The 25,515-nt window shown below is 39.9% G+C and overlaps 1 protein-coding gene across 4 annotated transcripts; it reads right to left on the bottom strand.

Moving 5' to 3' along the window:
* Positions 1 to 4,338: 4,338 nt before the first annotated feature.
* LOC112563889 (bcl-2-like protein 2) lies at positions 4,339 to 25,237 on the bottom strand. Of its 4 annotated transcripts, XM_025238336.1 has the most exons (4): positions 25,099 to 25,237; positions 20,003 to 20,097; positions 15,706 to 16,281; positions 4,339 to 12,585 (listed from the first exon to the last, which is right to left on the bottom strand). In XM_025238336.1, the coding sequence occupies exons 3-4, from the start codon at positions 16,150 to 16,152 to the stop codon at positions 12,445 to 12,447; spliced, it is 588 nt and encodes a 195-aa protein (XP_025094121.1). In that variant the 5' UTR covers positions 16,153 to 16,281; positions 20,003 to 20,097; positions 25,099 to 25,237; the 3' UTR covers positions 4,339 to 12,444. The 4 variants fall into 4 exon arrangements, with proteins under 4 accessions (XP_025094121.1, XP_025094120.1, XP_025094123.1 ...); XM_025238335.1 differs by lacking the exon at positions 20,003 to 20,097 and having other exon boundaries at positions 25,099 to 25,224; XM_025238338.1 differs by lacking the exon at positions 20,003 to 20,097 and having other exon boundaries at positions 15,706 to 16,278; positions 25,099 to 25,117.
* Between the last annotated feature and the right edge of the window lie 278 nt (positions 25,238 to 25,515).

The following is a 25,515-nucleotide window of genomic DNA, read 5'->3' as shown; positions in this document are numbered from 1 at the left end:
GAGGTTCCCATTGTTAGTCACGTGGAAACCAGCCAGCTAACCTCTGTCTGTCAGGATCGAGACCCAGTAGGGATTTTTCTGTTATTTTTATTGAAGTTTTTAAGGGCTCTTACAATTTTATCTCCAAGAACCACACAAACATGGAGAAAAAGAGAAAGAGAGAGAGATTCTTTTTTTTAAATATTAAAATCAAGGGTTTTTTTTCCTGGTTTATTTAAATTCGTTGCTAAGAAGGAATTAAGGTCTTGCTTGGGAACTGGGGGGAACTGCTTGGCCAAACAGTGTGTCACGCTACGTTGTTGACCAATGCCATACGTCCTCGTCGCCTAGCAACGCCTCGGAGGGTCTTTACCGAGCTGGTTTTTAGTGGAACCGTCTCGTTACAATCGTTTGCCGCAGGTAAAGGTCATCAGATGCACTGCAGGTAATTGTGGGCGGTTATTTTCAGAGGACATGCAAGAGGGCAATCCACAAACCCACAAATCAGCCTCCACTGCCCACGGGCTTAGCAGTCAGTTCACACAGATTATTCTCCTCGGCGATGTCCCGTCAAGCTTGACGCAGCATCGAGCAAAGGTAGTCAATGGATGGAGGAAGGCAGTTAGCAGGCGGCCGCCAGACTCCCGGCAAAGAAGCCGAGCTCGTGCGCCTCGAGACGAGACGTGAAATGTGTTTATGCATTAAACATGAATTTCAAATAACGACAAGGTAACAATTTTTACTCAGTTGCCTCCACTTCGGCGACGATCGATAATGCGGAGGATGGAGAAGTGTTGTGGGGGATGGGGGATTTACTGAAAGAGGGGAATTATTTGAAAATGGGAGAAAATTTCTCGAATTTTGTGGGGGGCTGGCGTGGCAGAGCTTTAAGACTTGGTTGTTGTGATACAAATCGCAGGAGGAATTTGGAGGTGGCGTGGGTACGAGCTGTCTGACTGCCATTGATTGCACGCAAAGACAAACTACGAATGACATCCGTAGAACAAACAGCAGCTGATGAAGCCAAGTCGGCTGTTGAGCTCTGCACGGAGTAGAAGCTGACTAGTGTTCACTAGTATAATGCGCATGCGCAGATTAAAAACACAGGGGATACAGAGCATTTGCACGTGCGTCACTCGAGCATGTCATTCCAGATACGCAACTGAAGAGAAAAAAAGAAAAAAAGGACAAAAGTAACAGTTGTTGGCCAAAAAAAAACAAAAAAACCCCCAACAAAAAAACCAACAAAAAACAAAACAACAACAACCAAAAAACCCACAAAAAATAAAACAAACAAACAAAACAACAAAAAACAAACAAACCAAAAAAACCCCTCTCATGCTATGGATTGAAGGGATGAAGAGAACTGAAGAGAAAAATAAAACAAACCAACAAGGAGAAATGCCAGGACCAATGTAACAGTTGTTGGCACCCCCCAAAAAAAACCAAACAAAAAAACAACAACCAAAAAACAAAAAACCAAACAAACAAAAAACAAAACAAAAGAAAACAAAAAAAAAAAAAAAAAAACTCTCATGATATGGATTGAAGGGATGTCCTCTTGTTGATCAATTTCGACATCTACAACTCATTTGTAGATAAGTCAGATGAAAACTCCATTCCTGCTTTGTTCCGGGGATACTTTCAGTACACTCCTTTCCAGCGCTTGGCTCTCGAGAGTTAAGTGGTTGGAAAATATGAATATTGTTGTTTTTATTTTTACTGATATCTCAAATCTGTTTTTGAATCTTCTGCAAGTGGTTATTTCCAGTGGTTATTTCTCATGGCGAGTTCAGATGGAGGACTGATGGCGGTAGTATTTGGCAGCGATCCAGCAACCACAACATATCGTGTTAGGTGTGCTGCTATTCTGGGACAGTTTCAACTTCAATGGAAAAAAAAAAAAAAAATAAAAAAAAAAAAAGAAAGCACCGACAACCCCATGATTAAGAGATACATTTCATCCCCGCAAAGCCCCTCGACCACTACCACACGAGGTGGTGCAAGAGTCCACGCTCCATGATAAAGTGTTGTGGTGATAACTCAAATGATAATTAACATTCTGTGTCATCACACAGCTGGACGCCCACGCATACAGTTTTTTTCCCCTGGGCAGATAATTCTGTCAAAGTACTAGTTATCACTGAAGGAATGTGCATTGATATTGTGAGGTATGTAGTAGCCGATCACCGCCCGGTCATTGAAATACAGACTGAGTGTTGATATCTCATTGCTTACAGTCCCGAAATGCATATATTTAGTAGGAGAGTTGTTTCTACTTTTTCTTTCGCTCTCTCTCTAGTGGTTTTGTATTTGTATGTGTATATCTCTCTAGTGGTTTTGTATGTTTTGGTTTTGCCAGCCAACCAGTGAGTGAAGGTACGACGGAATTGTGATCTGATGTTGTACAACAGTTCATTGACCGCGTGCACTATTATTTTTCTCTCTCTCTCATGCCAATCGATGTGCAGAATGGAAATATGGTGGCGAAACATTCTCAGATCTTTCAGAACTGAAGCAGTTATCACAGTTGTTGATGGATCCACCACATGCGAGGAAGCATCACATTATAACTACACTTTCTTAAGGCTTTGAAGTTAGTTCTTTCAACTTCCAGGTCGCTCAGGAGTCCAAGCAAGTACTGCTTGCATCAATCTCAATATTTCTTCCTCCCTACAGACTCTCTCTTTTTCCCCCTCTCTCTCTCTCCCTGACCTCTTAGCCCAGCAAACAAAAAGCGGTATTCAACTTGAACGGGTGGTAGGGCACGAGCTGGTTAACGGCTATTCATAGAGCGTGGAGGCTATTGAGTTCTTGAACTTGTTTATCGGAAGTTTTTTTTTTTTTTAAACGTGGGCGTTGGAAATCCCGTCTTCCTAAGTTTAGACGTTATGTCAAAACTAAACTTTTCAAGTTATGTATTATATCAACCATGTTTGTGTTAACGAATGTTTGTGTGCGCGCGTGATATATATATAAAATTTCTGCTACACATTTGGATTTCTTTTCATGTAGCATTCTTATTGGGATTTTGTACTCCGAAAACACCTAATATGAAAAGGATTATATGACAGGTAAACATTGTATTTTTTTGTTTGTTGTCTACGGATTTCCCAGCCATAAACAACAAAGGCCTTGCGGCTCCAAATGAGAGCAACCTGGGACAGTACACCTGCCACTCATCGTTGTTGTTGTCTTACATCTGTATCACTGTTTCTTTGTCAACAGAAACCGTTGAAGTGTTGACAAGTCAGATGCATAAAAACATAATGGACAGAAAAGTGAGCACAAGGGGAGTAAACAAGGGACGACGATGAGGAAGATACAGAAACCTAAATGAACGAAGAAATGAGTAGTCAGAATGCATAGACCAAAAGAAAAAGACACAAGCAAACAATAGGAAGTAAAGACTTATTCAGAGAAGGAAATAAAAGGAAAGAGAATGAAAGGTTGCAGACTTAGCAAGGGAAAGAAGCCAAGGAGGAAGACAGTCCCCCCTGTCCCGTAGTTCCACCCGTAATTCGTGTCGCCGCGTGTCCTTCTTCTTTCGATCCAGTGATTACATGTTACCGGCCTTTTACAAGCGTTTCAATGGCTTCTGCCAGCACGACTCCCAAATAAAATATTCCCCCCACGCAGTCTCAATAAGAGTGTGAACAAATAGCAGATAGAAGAACAAATAGAAGAACTGGCAGAGCGATGATGGACGAACGGCAATGCGTGCAGGTGATTGTAAGTCATATAACATCGCCATCAACACCAGAATTTATATTTTTTGGCAAGCTATGAAAGCCGTTAACAGACATACAGAGAGATAGAGAGAGAAAACTGAGGCCAGTATAGCAAAGACCCAAAATACACACAAACACTGGCTCACACTTTCAAGCCAGGAAACGGATTCCTGGACCAAACAGAAAAAAAAAAAAAAATTCCTTTTCAGCCATTTCCTGAGATCATTTTAACACTGTTTTCTCTGCTGCGTCTAAAAGCATGTTCAACCATCTCTCCTCCCACTGCCCCAGCATCTTTTTAAACCCTAGCCCTTCCACTAGCTTAGTTACAAAATTTAATTTGCGCCACCTGCGACATGACTTCCCTTGTCGTTACACACCCCCCGTCTTTTCACTACTGGTCGTTGGTGGGGAGGGAGGATGAAGAAAGGAAGAGAAAAGTGAAGGCAGTTTTCGAGGAGACTCTCCCAGGCCTCACTAGAATGTGAACCTGAAACCTATGTGGGAACCGGATGTTGAGTCTCTCCCGAACATAAACTCTGGCTTCAATGTCGCAATGGAAATTTTCATTGCAGCCTCTGTGTGGGCTTTCTCTGAGCTTGGGGAGAAAAAAAGACAGAATACATTATGCTCATTGCAAAAATTTATTCTGACCAGTGCACAAGTCAACTTTAAACACTTAACACAAAAATAAGTATGAGCAAGAGAATTTACGTTTATTTAAATACAGGTAAAACAACTAAATGTTGCCAAGAACTGATATGTAAAATTAACATAAATTTAAGCAACAATCTTAAAAAAAAAACAACACATAATCTGGAGATTTCAAATGCTTCAAATATACACTTCCTTTCATTAAAATTATAAAAATAATTAAATAATAGTTCTGATTAGGTGGGTTACTGTATTCTGCGCCTGCACGAAACGCGGCCGCTGCTCTCTTAAAACAATCTTTCTGTAACACATAAACATGTTTATAACAAATAAAAACAACCAACCAGCAACAATCCGACCATAAAAAGCTAAACTTTTCCATCCAGATGTCGGACACAGTCGGGTACTAGTGGCAAACAAACTGTAACTGAAGCTACGGCTGACTTAAGCAACCAAAATAATACGGGTGTCGGCAGACTTTTTTGACAATGAACGGGTAGGTCAGTCACCTCAATTTTTTTTGGGTGAAAGGAAGGGCAGGTGGGGTGGGAGAGATTTCTTTGGTATTGGCAGGCAAGCACGTCTCGCCATCCGGACCCAGTGAGGTAGGGTACTTTTGCACCCGTCACCGTCAGGGTACGCACACACCCGATACCAGACCCAAGAGACTCCAGGCACGACACTAGGAGCCCTCACGTGACCCCAAACCTCCATTTCGTAATGACCCAGCAAAAAAAGGGAACACATCACGAGACAGGAGTTGGTGGGAGGGGGATGAGGGGAAAGGGGGAACTTCCCATGACAACCGTATGCCTTTAGGAAGGAGGGTAAGAAAAGAAACAAGGCCAGCGAGAAGTTCCAGAATGTTTAGCAACGACTGACCACCAGATAACAAGTCACGTGGCAAGGACGAACACATCGACATCAGTAACAAGTCGCTGAAACGCAAAATGTTGAAAGGCACACCTATGTACACACAAACAGACATATCTTGTTTTGGTGCTTTTAACGACGAACTTGAAGCTGCCTATGGAAAACACGAACAGAAGGATAACGAGGATGGATGACACGAGGAGAGTAGGACAAACTACGAACAACGTGGGGCGCAGTGGCTGAGAGGCTCGAGTACCGAGAACAGAACTCACAACGGTGATAATGCCCGCAACGAGACCGTTGAGAGGATGATGATGATGAGGAGGAGGTGGGTAACAGCAAAGTGAACATCACCTGAGAGAAGGCGACCTCAGCATTTTGAAATGACCATCAGGTCAGGTACACAAGACCTACTCACCACCTCTGGAGCTGACCTGGTGTGACACTGCTGTGGTCAGTGAACTGTTACTGCTCGAGCTTAGAGATGGCAGGTGACTGAAGATGATAACGGGAACTTCTGCTTTATTCGATATGGCAAGCGAGGGATGGGAGTGCCATGTACTTCAAAAATAATAAATACAAAATCGCGGAGTAGACTAGTGCATGAGGACACGAGATGACTCGGGGGTCATCAGGTGTCACGTGTAGCCTGTATCTGTACACAGGTGTGTCATGATGGGGGTGGGGATGCTGGAGACCCAGTAAAGACCCTGAACACCTGTGACAGATATCGAGTTGTGCTTCGCTTTCAAATCTCCATTAAATATGAAAATGCTAGGTCGGTCGAGCTATGTTCCCAAGTACTTCAGTAGTTGCCACTCCGTGGTAATAATGACGGGTGTCTATTTATATCCGTGTTATTGTATACCACCCCCTCCTCCCTGTCTACAGCAATCCACCCTTTCCCCCGCAATAAGCCTTTCGGTCTGGACTAGAAAACAAAAAAATTACCGCTGGCTACAGACACAGCACTTTTGCCCCACTGGCTTAATACAAACTATTACACCGCGCATGGAAAAAGAAAACAACTGAACAGGGTGAGCATCCAGAACATGAGTGCTGTCCCTGGAAAAAGTACACACATAGCGCCGACAGACATCTGCTACTGGTACAAAAACAACAAACAGAAACAAGAAATATCTATTGTTTTCCTGATTTCAGTTGTTTGTTTTCTCTAACGGAGCGTTTATTTATGACGCTATACATGTTGGCAACTCCTTTAACTTGAAAACATGTACACACCTACACAAAATCACACACATACACACGCACAAACGAATTCCATAAAATAAGATGGACATGGGTGAAAAATACAAGTGGAAACAGATCATCTATGAGCCACTATTAGCAGATGGTCCCTTTGATAATAAATACAAAAACATGATCAGTAATGCAAGTTTCCGACAAATGTACACAAACCGCCATGAAGGCCCAAGCAGATTTTTTTATCATGAGATGCCACATTAAAAATAATTTTCAAATATAAATTCTCACTTTCTCAATCTCCATTCCCATTTTCACTTTTGAAAACATGCTTTCTCCATTCTCACAAAGTGCACTATTCACCCACAGTTCAACCAGACTGCTATGTGCAAATCATATAGAGTATACAGCATATTCTTTTTCATGGCACAGCTTATCTGTCCAACCACATTCTAAGCAAATTGATGCCAGGTTTTCATAGCCAGTACTTTTAGCAGATGGGCTACAGCTGAGGCGAATATTTGGACTGAAAAAAGTGGGGGAAAAAAAAACTGCAAATTCAAATCGCTGTACATGTCTTTGCAAGAAGACTTATTTGTGAATATATTGCTGACACAAGAAGTGTTATGCAACAACATGTTGTTAATCTTTCTCTCACTGTCAGTCATTTCCAATTAATAGAAAGTGCAAATAATCTAGCAGTTTGATCAATATGGTGCAAAATAGTAACATTATGCACATCACATCCAACAAGCTTAAAATTCTGGTAATATCACTCAATTCTTGGTCTAGCAGGTCTGTCTCATGCATCCTGTGAAAGCGGCCTCTATATACAGAAACTCACACATGCACTGAATGCAAACAATTAACATATACTGGTTCATAGCACTTCTCAGCAAAGTTCGTTCATTTTTTGTTATCCCAATGTACATACAACGCCCATATACCTGACTGTTTCAAACTTGACAAACAGTAACAGAATGTTTCCAATGAATGCAGACAACCATTTAAAGATTAAAATGTGGATCATGCAGAAAAATGTAAAATAACTAAGATTAAAAACTGAAGATTTCCTTATGATCATGAGTATTACATCATACGATGAACAAAGTATGAGGCATTGTGTCCTGTCAATGTTAACGAAATTGGCTGTCTTTTGCTTTTAAATTAGAAATTTAAATCAACATAAATTAAATTAACACATAGTCGATGTTAAATCAATGAAGGCCTTTTTTTGACTTTTATCTGATTTAGATGCTATAAACAGACTTTAAGAAATAAAATGTGTATATCAACATGATTCAGTGTTACACTTAACATCTAACCACATCAATGAAAAGAAAAACAAAAGATGACATTATAGTTTACATTAATAAAATGATATTTACTTTTAATAATTGATTACAGTTGCCTTAGCATTAAATACAGCATGAAGAAAGCTCTGTAAACCCATGAACTAGATAAAATAACTATGTTTAAAAAAATGGTATGTTGGTAATCTAGGACAATGCACAACACAGCGATTGTCACAACACAGCTCATTAGAGTGATTTATGCAATCTGCAAACAGATCATTATGCTAAAAACATGCTATTATCTTGCTTCATTATACACTAAAAGTAAATCTGCCTTCAATTTCTACTTATAATGTACACTTCTTGACTTTTGCGCTGGTTGTATAACTTCTTTGGATGCTTAGACAGTAACTTCAGAGCTCCTGACAAAATCTGTTGTGTGCTGCAGACACCTATCTTCAAAGGTGTGTCAGCAAGCCATATCTCTGCTCTTAGTTTTTGGTGGGTTGGACTGTCCTGAAGGATTTATATTCCTTAAATCTCACATTTAAAATTTCCCAGAAGTATTTTTTTAAAACCTATAATTTATCCATTTAAAAATATTTTTTCCTTCAATCTCTCTTACATTCACCTGCGTATACAGTCATGCATCCATATACAACAAATCCACTACCTACTCTTACCCACCTGTTCAAGCACATTTTCTTGGTCATATCTTTGTATGCCATTCAGATCTTTCTGAGCCCAAGCTACCTAAGGTACCTAAGTACTTCTTTGTACTCACTGATACTTAACATGAGGTAGGATCTTGATATCACCACAGAGAAGTAGATAATGTTATGATCCATTGTTGATTAAATAAAGCAAGACATTAGTATGCATACTTAGCACATTTTAGTTACTGTTAAGTGCTATTTTTATAAATGCTGGTTTCTGCTGTTGGCCTGTTGATTTTAAGCTTAACATATGACACTTGGTCACTACCTGTTAATACAGGATAACAGCACAAAGGTGTCAAGAACAAGGCTGGCTTTTCTGATACTGATAAAAAAAAGATCCACAATAAGCATGTTACATGAGAACTTTAAAGACAACAAAGATCGTTTTACGTACAGGAAAATCCATAAAAGCATTAAAAAATCGGCATATTTATTTTTACAACTGTTACATGATTCTTTTGCAGAAACAGACACTTTCAGTGTGTGCCTCTTGTTACAAGTTAACAAACAAGCATGTACATAATACTGTGATAAATGAAAGCACGCTATTTTAACACCATTTCCGTTACCTGTCAGAAAGTACAGCTCCATCTTATAACTCAATTGCAGTTCCATATTTTTTGTTTTAATTTTGAACCAGGCATAGACCTGTACAGACTGTCTTCAGTTTAAATGCCAGCAAAACCACTAGTTAGACAACAACACAGTAGTTTCAGACATCAGAGGATATATTTTATCAAAGCTAGGTTAGCAGAGCTGCTTTTCTTTGTTATGATGACAAATTCTTAAAAAAAAGGGATGAGGATTAATATAATTTGTCTAAAAAGTGAAATAAATAATTATATTGAGATCATATTAACCTGTTCACCTACATTCAATTAATTTGATATTAAGCTGGGGGATGAAATGGTAGGGCTTACTGAGTAAAGGGTATGTTGAAATCAAGAACCATATTACACATTAATAATGATGTGCATTGGGGTGTTGTTATGGAGCTGGTGGCAGGGAGTCACAAATAGAATGATACTGAAAAGAATTGACTTCTGGGTGGAATGGGTGGTCATGTGTTCTGTTTTGGGCTTTGGACTGAATCCTTGCTTTGAGAGGAGGGTGTTCCTGTTAGCTTGGCATACCTTCTTGCTGCTGTTCTGTTCTGCTCCAGGGCTTGAGAATAGTGCTTTGATAAAGAGAAGTTGACAGGGAAGTGTGTACATACTGTGTTGGATGACTTGTTCAGCTGGTGGAAGTGACTGTATTGCCTTGCGTGTACATGTTTCTTTTTTTCTGTAAGGTGAAATGTAAAATATTGTACTTTTATAGGTATTTGTATGTCTCTGGTGTATTTGTCCACTAAGGAATAAAACTAAACAATTACATAAGAAACCTGGCTTACTGTGAGGAGGCTATTCTGAAAGCAAGAATAATATTACACATTGCCATGTCTTTCATTTGATAGAATTATGAGAGACAAAGTAGTAGACATCATAGGGTTTGAATGCTCCTTTCAGAATCACCCATTATGCCAGTTCAATAATATAACACCAATAAAATGACAATAAGAAAACTTTCCAAATGTACTTTAAACCATTTATGTGAGAATCTAAGAATTAGTTTATTCAGGTCTGTGAAGCTAAAATACTTTGCTATTACAACAGACTCAGTTAACCAGCATCTATATGGATTGGCATAGGCCAGATTAATATATTTCTAATTTGCTTAAGAATTATGATTAAAAACAGGCCTAATACTATATCTCATGCTGCATATCATGTCATACCATAAACTCTGTACTGACTTGATATTGTTATTGAAATACAGCAATTAAATGCAAATTAAGACAAATAAAGACAAACTTAATATAACGCCGCTTTCTTATAAAAGCAGCTTTGTGAATGCGGTGCGCAATTTTAGCTAATGGCAGTCAATAAACTTTTCAACTTAAATAAACTTCACTAACACAATTTTTTAAAACTCAGGTAACTTAAAAGAACTTTAAAAGAACCCAACCCAACAACAACAGCAAAAAAAACAAAAACAAAAACAAAACAAAAAAACCAACCCCACACACCTGAAACTGTTACAATAGAGATACAGAGCTTGCTGGGTAGTCATCACATCAGGATCGTCATGTCAGAACTTACATTTCCACTAGAATTATTATTATTATTTTTTTGCCAGTTGCTTGAGAGTGCCAGCTGCTTGAATTCTGGTTAATGGAGAGTTTACTGTATTTGTATTGTTTGTTACTGAAAAATTTGATGCTTATCATTTTAATGGAACAGTACTTGGAGCATAACCCAAGATTATGATAGAGTTCTATATAAATGTACAATTAGTATCATCACCTTTTTTCAATATTTGAAAATAAAGACTTACAATTTCTTCTTAAAAAGGTAGTTTAATATAATAAGAACAACATTAAGTAGCATTGTGACTAGAAGCCTTTCTCTCTTTCTTCCAGTCATCCCCCCATCCCCACAAAAAAGCAATGAAAAGTTATGTCTGTAAGTATAATCAAATTACTCCAATGGCATGCACATAAATGCAGCATTAACTCTGCTCAAAGGTCTAAGGTACTGAAACTTGATTTGTAACATTAAATCTTGCCCACAAGTTTCTTGATTATCTGGTGCAACCTGTCTTCCTGGCACTGAATGTACTCCAGAGTTCTGGAAGGTGTGACTGCTGGACAAAAAAAACCATGCTCAGCTGTTGTGTTACACTTGACCGAGTTAAACTAAAAGCACTCTGCAGCACACTTCATTCTTTTAAAGCTGGTGGGCATCAATCTTGGGATGATAAAAAATTCTTCTTGCTCCAGTGTCATCCTTGTCAGTAAATCCTGCCGAAAACATCTGATGCCCAAGGATTTTTAAATGATCAAGCAGAGGAAGACCACCCAGAAGCATTTAGCTTCGCTTCGCTGACAAGAAGTCTCAGCTTGCAATGGAACAAAAACTTGGTACTTATCAATAAAGCTAGCAAGTCTTCTCCACACATTACTAAACACACATAAACAGCCACAATATAATGCAGCATGCTTTACATACACCGTCATTACGACTCAAACCAGGTAACAGCTTTGCAAAGGATAGAGAATTTAGGAAAAAAAAGATGCCCTCCTTCGTACATTATGTGAACCTGAATGACACTGTATCACAACTCTTGACCACATGAAAGCAGACAAGAAAAATCACAAGCTCTCCAGCTGGAACACCTGATGATATTTTTTCCGTCATCAAAACGTCAACCAACAGGCCTGTCTTTCGCAGACAGGTAGCCCAACTCATCCCAGAAACATCTTAAACAATCTTATGTGAGCTATGGACTGAAGCTGTATTTGAATATATTCTGAGATTGTTAAATGAATAAATTCAGAATGTGCCACTGTCTTCCAATTTTATCTCTGTCCAAATTTGACATTAAGGCAGCAATCTGACATTTTTCAATAAAGCTTATATTCCAAGACCAAAATGTTAATTTTCACCACTATTCTGAAATCAAGGAATTATCCCCTTTTTTGTCATTATTTAATTTGAGAATGACAAATAAAGGTTGTAGCCTAAAAATATTTCTGAAATGCTCAAAATATATGCACTATCAAAACATAATGTAGATGTGCATTGGAGGCATGGAAACAACATTTTTTCAATGATTTGCAACGTCATAATTATTGTGTAGTTTCTCCTGTTCTTTGAATCAGTTTATATTTTGAGAAATAATAAGAGTACTATTTATATGCTGACATTACTTGGGAAGATAACTCTTCATCGTATTTTGAAAACGTGGCTAGAATTCATCTGGAATGAAATTTCTCACATCCACTGTCAAGATGCAGTAGCTTGATGCCTTGTCAACAGAAATCTGCAGCACATCCTCATGACATCTGATGAATGTGTCCAAAACTGTCATTTTATTTCTATTTTGTTCCGCAAATTCCTGGATAATAGACATGGGCTTACTTTTCTTTTCATCCAACAGGCTTGTGCTTTATGATTTTTGAGATAAAAAAGCTCCCAAAGTCAAGATTCCCAGACCAGCTGCAGCATAACCACAGATTGTCTTTAAAGACGGCCAGGATTCTTTCACACGTTTCTCTGGGCCTCCAGCATAAAACTCCAAAAACCCAGCCTGCAACAAAAGAACCGATTATCAATGCAGAGAAAACAATAAATCTTAAAGAACATTTAATATTGATGAGCATTTATGCAAGCAATGTACATGATAAAATATGGTATTAGTAAAAGACTATGTAGGCGGTAAGAGAAAAACATTTAACCATGCAAACTACAATCGATATTATGTGCGGGGAGCAAAATAAAATAAAAACCACCAGAAAATGTGTCTGATGATAAAGAACCACAAAACAGCTGAAATTTGTTAGTTATATTACAAACATTTCTTCAATGAATGCAGAATGAAATACCAAGTTGTTTAAACATATTCTACTCATGTTCCACAAATCCTTAGTGTCATCTAAAAAAAGGTCAATGATTTTTATGGTCAATTATGGTACAGACCTACGCCTTCCGCTATAATGACTTTAAATTCCCTCCTGGTCTTGTTTAGTGGGGTTAAGTGAATGTTATTAAAAAAAAGGGGAAAAAATACCAGACAGAAAGAACAGAATATGGGAGAGCAGGAAATCTGGGATACAGAAATGAATCAAAGGGCTGAAATAAGATAACTATATTTTTAACCACTGCATTAACTGAAAATTCCAGTAGATGAGACATGCTTTGTCACAATGACTAAAACAGTAGTAAAAGCCACTGCACCAATTACTCTGCTAATAAAAGACTCATAGCTTACCGTCATATCCTATTGTCATATATCCGTTTGCTGTATCTTCATGTCAAATCGTGTTGAAGTAACTCTATCATGCATTAATTCTGAATGTGAGAATAGGATGTAAAATAATGAAGGTAACTTTCCCTTGTGAGTAATTTTATAAAAATATATTAAGGAAGTAAAATTAAAAAAAATAAATTTGAAGTTCTTGTCTCATGCCACTTGAAGAACACCTTGCAAGAAACTTTTTATCACCACATAAAACATACCCACAATTTATCTACGTCATTGCTTAATATTACAATTTTACTTGCTGCACCTAAATGTCACTTACTTTATTACATCAAAGTTTATCATACTTAAAAAAAAAACTCAACATCACGCTACAAGTATGAATTAGATCCTTCATTAATAACTGTCTGCTTCTAATTATTAAGGTAAAGTGTCCCATAGTCTGAAGGAGAACAGAGTTAAGTGGGTCACAAGGGAAAACAGAACCGAACCCTCTCCTTCTGCTGTCTTCACCTCCCCTGAAAAATACCTGTTTCTGCTGGACTGCTGTGTGGGCAAGGGGAAGTTTCCTGCCGCAAGGCTGCATCATACATTGAAGAGTAACTTGCTCTACAGTCTAGTGTACTACCAAGCTACAACCTACTCCACAGTTTTGTGTACTACCAGGCTGAGACGTTCTACAGTCTAGTGTATTACAAGGCTTCGACTTTTCTCTCCTGCCAACTCTCCCTCAATTCAAATGTGTGCATGTATAATACTAGATTAATGTTTCTTTACACAATACCATCTACAAAATCACAGACACATATTTTAGGTGTCGTTAATGCATACAACCTGTTCATAGCTTCCTCTGTTTTAGTAACATACGGCCTATGGTAAAATATCTGGACATCTTGGGTCGTATTATGCTTATGATTTTGTAAGTTCAATGTAATTAGAGTTTTCTTGAAATCAGGTGTAAAGTTTATACCTAATTTTAACATATTCATTAACAATGTACAGCTACACAGAAATTTTAATTAAAAAAGCTGACTTCTTAAATCTAAGAATTAAATATCAGTTTTCTTTGCCATCTACTAGAGATGAAACACTAATGGCTTAGACACTTGCTAGTAACAGTCAACTGTCCCCATGATCAGGCATTATCATGGATGATTTACCAGATGTTATACACAACACAAATTGTATATGTCACTGTCAGCAAGAAAAGGACAGTAGTACACATTTTATGGTAAGTGAATGTACATGAAGAAACACATGTCAATTAAGCAAATACCCAAGAAATATATTCAATATAACCCAATTCAGATATTGAACAAAATTCGAAATACAAAAATAGAGCTCGCCTATGTTTTACTTTTGCATTGGATGCTGTGCTATGGTTCTATGAAACAACTACTGACAGTAATATCATACAAGTTTAAGGATTTAAAACTCATATAATCATAGGCTACTATGTCACAGAACAATAGAAAATAACTATTTTGAGAAAAATCCAGCAATGACTAAAGCAATAAAGTAATTGTGTGCTATTGTTGCAAAAACGGAGACCATTCTATAACTATACTACCACAGCTAAATAACTATCAAGTATCTAGGTGATTGAAGAATTTGGCTTTTAAGATAGCGGGAAAAGTGAACCGCACTGAGTACCATTAACAAAAGCAATTGGGTCAACACATCTGTGCCTATCCCAATCCTTTCAGCATGAGTAGAGTATGTCTAAAATAGCACCATAGAAATGAAGGAAAGTCAGATCTAGTCGAAAAAAATCTAAATGGCTAAATACTTTCAGTTTTGATATAAGAGCCAGTAGGTGTGTCAATGGGTATTTTACTCATTTTAAACTACTATTTAAAATATAATGAACAATCAATAATTTTAAAAAACCTGAAATTATCACAAATTGTCACGCTGTCTACAAGAACATCACTACCCAAGATCAATAGAGAATAGTGTTTGTTCATGTATCCCACAAAACTTATCTTTATATGTTCAAATCTAAAATTAATTACTAAGTTTGGAAAAGTTTCCACGAATATAGTTTATGGAAGTTCGCAACAGGACTTAATTATTTGCCTTATTTATAGAATAAGAATTTGAGTGGGTGTGTGTGTGAGAGAATGAGTGAGAAAGAGAGTCAAGATAGAACAAAAATTAAACAATGATGTAGTAATGTTGGTTAATGAAGGTGAATATGAAAGGTAAACAAGTCCCTGAAGCTATGTCTCCAGAAAAATGATAATTCCTCTCTTGGCATCTTCACAGACGGCACACCGACCGGTCTCACGGTGCTACAACGCCCACGCCGACTTCCACAGCCACAGACAGGCGTGCATGGTAGAGGTTTATTACAGAAAATTGCAGTGGTAATAATGATACAAGCTCGTGCACACACACACACACACAAATAAACAAACATGCGGCCAATGCCGAAATATGTCTTACCCAGCCGTCATGATCTGTAATCCACTGTTTCAGATTGGTATCCACGTATGCTGAGACCCAGTCCACGATAGACTCTATAAGCCGCGGCATTTCCTGATGACTAGAAAGAACAGCCAGACGACCAGCCAGACCGAACAAAGCTACAATCCTCCCCCAGTTGACTCCGTCGTGAAATATCTCCGTCACAATCGTCCTGAACGTTTGATACGCAGTGTCTGGAGTCAGCTGCAACTGGCTCATCATGTCGTCGAACTGAGCACTAAACTTGCTTTCGAACTCATCGCCCAGCGCCCGCATTGCTCGCTGAATTTCGTTGGGCGTCACATCCCTCTGTCCATTTTGCCAAGCCAGGCCATTTCTTTCCAGGCGATAAGCGACATAGTCCTCCACTATGCTCCGCGAACTGTCCACATCCATGATGACCGGTTTATTATTGTTCACGTACATCTTCGATGATCATGGTGAAGGGTGAGAGGTCTCGTCAGCAAGGACTCTGTCTCTGGCACTGCGAGTGTTCCACCATAGCACGCAAGGCGAGCGAGGATCGGAGCGAAGCAAGCCAGCGCCGTCAGCCTGCTGAATGGAATCAAAGGCATAGGTCAGGGGTCACGAACAGCCAGCCAATCGCAGCACGCCATTCACCGGGCTCGCAATTATCGCATAGATCAAAGTTTAGCGGCGAATATATCTTACGTGTTATTTTTAAGCTACGTACATTCATATCTCAACTGTTTCGGCTGCTGAAGAAAATTCGGAAAGCGGTGATCGACAATGAGCGGTTTATAAACAACCTTCGTAGGTCAAGGTGAAGCAAGCAGCCAATGGGTTTCAAGGAAAAAAAAATTCGCACCTAGCAGGTGGCCGGGTACCATTCATGAGCGGCGTTTCGTAAGACTATCGGTTGTGAAACGTGTGTTGTGCGTGTGTCAGGCCTTCCAGCCTGCATGCATCGTCACAAAAATTAAGGTAAAAATCCCCATTACACACCTATTGAAAGTCTCAGCTGTCTGTCAGATCGAATCATTCGTTTCCCAAGATATAATTAGTTTGAACTCCGGTCATCGAGCACGATCGACTGACTATACTCACCACAGCACACACCCAACTACTTCCTATGCCTATACCTCAGTCATCTGCCTCATGTTTAGGGTGGGAAGAGAGGAAGCTTACCGCCTGCGTACTAACCCCAAAGCGTCGGCTATAAAGGGATTATATAGAAGCCTGCGGGGTCGAGATAAGGTTGCGCGTACTGGGATCACTTACGAGCTCATGGAAATTTTTCATTCAACTGACGCAATCAAAAAAGACATGATCACGCAGTATTTTTGTTGATACGGAATTAACTTCCTGAACATTTGCCAGACAGCACGCACACTGACTCATAATATTAATTGTCTGATGTACACGTTTCTTCACTAACCAAGGATCATAAACAATTCGATTGACTATTTTAAGAACATTCAATTTTCAGTTCATTTAGCGAGATGCCACGTAACGCTGGCCAGGAAAGGGGAAAAAAAAATCTCAAACCTACAATTGGCTTATTAGTCTTCATTAGTAAAGACCTATGAACAATACACGTACTTCATCCTGTTTTTCCAAGTCGTCAAACAAAAGTCAAACGTCCGTTCTGTAATGTTATTTATTGGTTGTCCATCTCTCATATTCTCGATATAGTACACATACCTCAATCAAAACATTCAGCAGTCTCTCGTGTGAGTTCTGTGTAGCCCTTCTGTTGGGGTGGGTGCTTACTAATGCCTTCCAGCTGTAATATCTTGAAAGTAGTCTAGTCTACCGCTAGTCCCATGTAAACAGCATCGGGGCGCAAGCGGCGAACCTAACAAATCCGCGTCACGTGATGTCGACTCTGGTATTCCCGGAGCACGGGAAACATCCTGTTTTTCCTCTGAGCTTTACGGACGTCTTGTGAGTGGAGAGAAACTATAGTAGGATGTGGATCCACGAGAAGCGATGATATTTTACACTGATTCGTTTCACTGCGCGTCTATCAGCACTCGTCAAGGCATCCCGTGATCCATAGTCTCGCTTGACCTTTGAGTCGGGGTCGCAGAGAGGTCAGCGATGTCGTCAGAATCCTTGGCCAAAATGGTCAACAATGTACGTAGGTTCGTCTTCCGTCAGCTGGAGAGGACACGGTAATGTTATCTTGCCCAGGAGGGATGTATATACGTATTAAAATTCATTTGCATAGAGTTTGAAGTGCGAAATCACCAGTGGGTGGAAGTAAAGCACTTTTTTGATGACCAAACCAAAGGCTGATCAGTTTAAGAGTGCTGCTGTTTGCTAAAGGTCCTTCCGATCGAGGAAAGATGTCTGTGTCCCCCTCTTCCAGACATTGACCAACCGCCAAAAATTGTCACGTGACCAGTCAAAACCAATTAAGTAGCCATCACTCAAGAAGGACGTACGGAGGTGACGTCAGGAGGGAAATCGATTGTTCCAGACCTATTTCTGGTTTACGATAACCGGGTACCGGGCACGGCGGAAACCTTCGAATGACACGTGCCGAGATTTATCAACAGGGAGGAAGAATGTGCTCATCGGACTGAGTCTATCGATATGACAAAAGTGAATGAAAGGAGGAGGGAAAGCCAGCGGTAGGAGCGTGAGATGGTCTGGCGAATTTTGCGGTAGCTATATATGGTTCAGACGATGGACACCTCATTTTGGTGGTGTGGCGCCCTCTGGAGAGCAGGGGGCTGTCTCCGACACTAGCTCTCCTCATTAAGTACTTCACGTCTTCTGTCTGCCCTCATCAAGTATTTCCCATTTTCTGACTGACCTCATCAAGCATTTCCCCATTTTCTCTCTGCCCTCATTTTATGTCTCTCCTGTACAGAGTCCATACTACGGGTTAGCTTGTCTGTCTCTCTTTTCTCGTCTACACTTCGTACTCTACATCAGCATTTACTTGATTATTGCTGTAAAGATGTCAGCACGATGCCTCTTTTTTGAGCTAGAAGGGGAGACCCTATAACACAGTGAGTGTTTGAAGCGAATTTAAAAAATATTTTGCGTAGACGTGAGGTATACCTTTAACATTCTGATTCAATTTACCTGGATTATGGAAAGGTAGGGAAAAGGGCGAGGGTGAAATTGGAAAGATGAGGGTTTGATTCACAACAAAGAAGTTGCCCAGAGTGTAATCAGAGTTAGTGAAGTAGCTATATACTCACCTACACAGGTGCCGAATAAGAGCTGGACAAACGAAGAAAACCAGGGACTAAAAATCAATCGGGTCAGCAAGTACGAAACGCTGATTCACAGTTTCTATCAAAAGCCGTCGCTTTTATTCTCTGCAACATTATCTACTGTGATAGTATTTACATCTACTGTGAGAGAAGAGAAAATAGAAACTGACTGGCAATGAGCTGTAGGGGAGGAGGAGGAGGAGGGGGGAGGAGGAGGAGAAGGAGAGAGAGAGCAGTGTCCGAATAATGGGAAGGTAACCGACATAGCTAGGTGAATGGTTCTCGGAGACACTATTGATCAGACTTCAAAGTCAGCCGCCAACTGATCGATCACAGTTTCCGCTTCTATCTTGGATACACCACAGTCCGAGCAGATGGGAAGACTATACTCTCATTTTCCTTTGCGAATTTATAATTGTTTTCCAGAATTTTTAATAATTAAGATTAAACTTTATTTATATTCATAATTTAATGTTGTACATTTCTTTTAATTTCTTTTATTTTGTTCACTTTCCTTGTTTGATAATGTATGGAAAACAACCTTTTGTACTTTTGCATGATAGTTTCATTCCAGCTGCTTTGGGCTTGTCACATGCATTTTAGTCGTAAAAATGCTGAAAATATCTAGATTGCTAATTTGTTTCTTCTTTCTTTGTGATTATTTTTGTATTTGTCTTTTCTCAGATCATTGCATGCCTCCCCCTATCCTTCTTTACCGCCACCTCCAATCCACCCGCCTACCTTACCCAACCTAACGAACAAGGATCCCGATGTTTTCTTGTTTTAAAGACGAAATAACAAAGAAGAAAGCAAACAGGCTGAGGAGAGAAGTATTTTCGTCCAGCGAGGAAAGCGCGTGGAGGAAGGCGGAGGGCGACTAGACAAGGTCGACAACCTTGGAGTTCTTCAGCCCAGGGTCAGGTTGTGTCCCCTGTTTACGTCAGTTCCTCGTTTGCTCGCGATGTGACATCGTTGGCATTCCACACCATGGCAGTGCTGACGTGAGGGCTACTTTAGGTGAAGTAGAATTTGTAAAGGATCAACAAATCCTTTTATACAATTTACATTTGAAGAAATGTTACCTTGAGACATTAAGCTAGACTACCGACGATGGTGTCATCCAACCAGATACGAGTACTTCTCAGCTCCTTTGATGTCATATGCAACGAAAAGTTACCTGCCAAATATTGAAAAAAAAAAAAAAAGTAAGTCGAGGGAAGTAGGTGAGTGGATAAGGCTTCTAAAGGACAGGTGGTATTAACTCTCCTTGGTGTGAAGAGTGCTCAGGTTAGCGAGTGGAAAACTCTTTGCCCACCTAACGGGGTGTGCTGGTCTCTCATGAACAGTTGTTTTACAGTTCACCCCACTACCACCACTTGGCTAGAGATCAAACTTTTTATTTTCATTTTCTGAGTGCATATTAGTGCCTGTTGATTGAAATCTACCTGTCTGACTCTGCCATCCCTCCCTGTTTTTCTGTCACCTACCCCTCCCTCCTCTCATTCAATCACTATACCCCTCTCCCATTCTCTTTTGTCACGCACACACCCACACACTCCTGCCATGGCACGCACTAGGACGCAAAAGAGATCCGACCCAGCGCATAAAGGTTCCTTTATGTGACACAGAGCCATTATAAATCACTATCCCACCGAATTCTTAGCCCATGGGAATGCATAGTAACCCCACCTACCCACTATGACTGTCACCTGTAAGCATTCATTGAAATGTCGAGTAAACGAAAGGGAACTGATGATCGTAAACTGAGTACGAGAAGAACAGTTAGAGGACTTCAATGAAAAGCAAAACCACTCCTTTCGTCGAGACAAACAAAAACATACCTAGGTAACCAATGGCGTAGGACAATGCTCGGCTTTGGGAGGGAAGGGGACTCCATGCTGACAGTGAACGACGCTCACATTCTTGCCTCTTCAGTTTGTGTTTTGACCCCTATGGTTCCTACGCCCCTGTAAATACAATTATGGCCCCAGCTCTTTCTCAAGCTGAGGCCTTCATAATGTAAAGTACAATGCTGACGTCAGTGTTGTTGACCTCTGTGTATGGGATGTTTGTAGGAGTGTATCTCGACAACAGACGGGGTGTGTTCACCCAGATTTAGGTAAATAGTGTCTTGAGCTTCACCCAATCGCTTAAAAAAAAAAAAATTGCAGTGCAGCACAATAATCCTATAAGCGACAGTTAATTACAAATATTTAAGAGTCATCTTGTATCGGTTATGAATAACATTCCCACTTTCGATATTTATGACCGTATCGTCGCTCGCTTGCTGCGCCGTTCATGTGGCTTTGCATCATGATACAGGGTGTGGTGCTGACCACTTCCAGTGACGAATGCAATAATTCCCGAACATTGATAGTTTGACAATTATTTTAGAGCTGTACTACAGCTGGTGTGAAAAAATATCTTGGTTGATAGGTTGCGTCAGATTTCCGCTCTTACTCCTCTGTCTTGGCATTAAACATAGAAAAACCACGGCGAAACGGTTTATCTAAAAAATCATATCTTTCGTGACTGACTGATGATTACAATAATCAACGACTTGTTGCAAATGGTGTCATCCTTACTATTTGGGGATTGTGAAGGAGATGAATGGGAACCTACTATCAGGATGTGGCTACTGCAATAGCCAGATAGTCGCTTGGTCAAGGAACTACACAGGGAACTTATTTGGTTGTTGAGGAAGAGTACAGGTCTGTTTTGAGGTTTTTGACAGGAAAAAATAATTGCCACCTTACCTAGAGTAATGGTCGAAGGCAGGCATTCATGGTCTGTAGCCGATCTCTGCACTTTATGGTTCTAGGAGGGTGTTGTCAGTCAATCGAGGGATCGAGTGTTTGTTGACTTAACACGAAACAACAATTATGTTTGCTTCAATATACAAAGCTGATATATCGTATTTACTTCGATCGTCTAAACTTGCTGACGTGGCCGCTAAAACTGACGATGCGTGGAGTTCCGGTTGACTCATTTAGTGGTCGATGACCTTTTTGTGGGTTGGCTGTCGTGCTTGACAGCATCGTGTTGACGAGAGTTGTTTAGAACTGACTGTTGGTCCCGGCTTCTTGTGTAGCAGGGGAAGTTCAGATCGTACTATAGGCATTTGTGAATAGTCTACAGTGATCCTTCTTATGTCCTTACAATCTTTGTTTTGTTCTCCCTCTACCCCTCCCTTGCAAACTCCCCGCTCCCTCCCTCGGGTGTTGGTGTGCTTTGCCTCCCACACGTTCTGGTTCTAAACTAGAAAGCTTCCTGTACCACTCACAGGAAAACAATCATGCAAGTTACAAGCACACTTTGGTAAATATAAATAGCCAACAAAAGTAAGTGGGTATCTCACGGATATAACATGTCCATATATGGATGTCCACAATTACGTAACGGTGAAGCCCCGACAGATGTAATAACCACGGAAACGAAACTCGAAATGCTCTATTTCCTAGTCGAAATTGAGTCAAATGCTTTCCCGATCTTTATAAGCTTAAAATATATTTCTCCTCATTGATCACTTCCCCACATCGAAACTGGTTACATATTTTTATTGTATGGTATGATGACAGATATACTGACATACGTATCCTGGTTCGGCAAAATATGTTAATATTGCAGCTGTCTTAAGAGAGTCGATGGATGTGAACATATATCTCGATTATTCAAAGAAAAAAATCTAGAAGAAAAAAAATCCAAAGCAAAACAAAAAAAAACAACAACCAAAAAACAAAAACAAAACAACAAAAAACACAAACACACACACACAAAACAACAAAAAACAAAACAAAACAAAAAAACAAAACAAAGAAGAAAAACTTTTGCTAGACAAATAATACTATAAAATCAGAAAACTTTACTCTGAAACTTAGGAAGGTGAGGTAAGGTTAACTGGTCTTGATGACCTTATTTGTAAAACAAAGGCAAAGCAGGTGTAAACACCATCTGGTACCATCTCTAGATGTCATGAGTCATGAACGCACACAGCTGTGATTGATAAAGTATTATGTCAGCTAATATTGCAGTTAGTGCTGGCTGAAGACTGCGTTTAGTTAAATAAACTGATTGGATTTAATAACAACAATGACGAACACAACAACATCAGCAGGCCACCACCAACCGGTTACTCACCACCTACCCCTGCATTCTCTATGCTGTCTACCACAACTGCAGGTATAGTTGATCGACGAAGGAGGGGCACTAGGTGTTCAAGTGAGTAGGGGGATACAGGACCAATGGTCATTGACCATCTAGAGTTCTAGACGACAATTTTCCAGACCTCAAGTAACTCAAAGTTTTGTCACGTGCTCCGATGTCTGGGATGGAATGATCGTCTTGAAATGATCTGCGCATGCGCATACAGACCTCATTACCTCTAGTTTTTAATTTGTTTGCGTCTTGTCTCGATAAAGCTCATTTTCCTTGTCCAGTGTGTCCTATCTTAACTCTGAAAACTTGATTTCTGTATCCATCACAGTCTGCTTATCGCCATTTGCATAGAACTGAGACTGTCCTTCTGAAGGTAACACGACATTTTGTTTTGCTCTAGATAGAGGTGACATCTCATTTCTCACCATGTTAGACCTGCCTGCTGCCTTTGATACTACAGACCACACTACTCTCATTCATAGACTAAGTTCTCTCTGTCATCTCAGGCTCCCTACTCATCTGGTTTCAGTCATATCTCTCAGATAGGACTCAGTTATAGTTGATGGCTGTGTCTCCACTATACGCTCAGGAGTTCTCCAAGGTTCTGTACTTGGTCCTATCTTCTTTATCATGGATACCAAGCCACTTGATGCTCTAATTCAATATCATTCTGTATCGGATCAATCCTTTGCTGACGACACTCAGCTGTATGCCAGCTGTTCTCCTTGTCACGCACACATTGCTATCCAGAGCATCCAAGATTGTATTTCAGATACTAGACGATAAAATAGAAGCTTTTGTATTTTTTTCAAAGAGGAGAGCCAGAGTTTACCCTTCACTACCTGTCTCTGTTCGGGTAGGCGATGCCGATGTTCTTTTTGTGACTTCATCAAGTAACTTAGGTTATACAATGTCTCTTGATGAACATGTTTCTCACATCTGTCGTTTTGCATACTATGAGAAGATTAGTTCTATTCAAAGACACCGGGCGTCCTCCCTCTGTGCTGCTGATCAGTGGAACTCTCTACCACGTCACATTCGCCACTCGGACACCAAGGCTACATTCACACACTCTCTGAAATCACATCTAGCTGTTCACTAAGTACTATCCCTGAATTACTATCTCATCTCCCTTGTAATATTGTCTTGCACGTGAACCATTATGTCACTACTCCATCTCTACAGTCTTTAAAGTACTTAAATCCCTTCATACATTCATCCATTGCTTTGCGTTCTTCTCTTCCACCTCGATCATCTTTATGTTGTTCAGTGTGTGTATATACGTATAGCTCATTGTTCATTTATCATCACCGGTAGAGTGTGACCTCTCTTGACCGTGATGCCGCGTGATACAAGTACACACATTATTATTAATTCCCGCCCCTGGTCTGAATGTCAGAACTTCGGCCTCTACACTCAGTTTACTAGCATACCTCGAGTAATAGGTGTTGCTGTTACCCTTGGTTCCCGTGTTTTTCTTGTCACACCTCATTGCTCATTAGTGTCACTTTGAGAAACCACAGGAGACCATAGGATTTTAAACTTGGTAAAAATTTAAACACCCTCCGTGAAATATTGTCCTATGCTGTTTTGTATTTTAAAACGAGTATGAAGATATATCGAAAAGGTTCAGACATCAAAATGGAATAATTAAACTGCATGACCGTCCGAAGCGATGTCGAATCATTCAGCCACTTTCTAGCTATTTCCAACGATTTCTTGACAAGTTTTTTTTTTTTTTTTTTTTTTGGCATATGGTGTACTAACTTCTTTGTATTTATTTAACAGAACAAAAAAATTTTTATTTTCATTATGTGTAAACAAATTTACTTTAAAACAGTGTGGGAAGATTCAAGCTTATACCACTTAATTAATGTTAGGAATTTTACTACACCTACACACACAGAGGCTGCCCACTCTCCCCTCGATCCCCCAACAAATATTACCAGAAAAATGTGAGTTAACAAACATATGCTTATGGACTAAAAATTATAATAAAAAAGAATACAAGCACACTCCATACCGAGCACAGCAGGACGCCAAATTTTTGCCGAGGGAACCACGACAGCCTTTCTTGACAGCAGGCGACGGGGTCGTATGTACAGGAAAATATAACCGCGGCCTGAACCTCGACCCGGTAATAAAGGCAGGCAAACACGTGAGTGGTGTTTTTGTTTGTTTCATGTAAAGTCCCAGCCCTTTTCCCCCCTTTCTGGTGACACTAGACAAAGTGGTGACTCAGCCCTCGTGTGACTTGCTGCGTAGACCATGCGACGTGTATACTTGCCCTCCCCGATGTATAACAGTTGGAAAGAAGAATGGATGAACTAATGTAATATATATTGTACATATAGATTTCCTTTGTCCTTTGCCAGGCCTCGTGCTGCTGCTGTCAGTTTGCCACGCGCTTACAGATACTCATCACCTACACATACTTACT

This window comes from Pomacea canaliculata, linkage group LG5, assembly GCF_003073045.1.
Source record: "Pomacea canaliculata isolate SZHN2017 linkage group LG5, ASM307304v1, whole genome shotgun sequence".
Lineage (NCBI taxonomy): Eukaryota > Metazoa > Mollusca > Gastropoda > Architaenioglossa > Ampullariidae > Pomacea > Pomacea canaliculata.
This window is presented reverse-complemented; position numbering and strand designations above follow the sequence as displayed.

Bases quoted from the DNA above. Each gene is read 5' to 3' on its own strand.
- LOC112563889 (XM_025238336.1), bottom strand. From the start codon at position 16,152: ATGTACGTGAACAATAATAAACCGGTCATCATGGATGTGGACAGTTCG. The intron at 12,586-15,705 runs GTAAGACATATT...CTTTTGTTGCAG, and splicing joins TTACAGATCATGACGGCTGG to GCTGGGTTTTTGGAGTTTTA.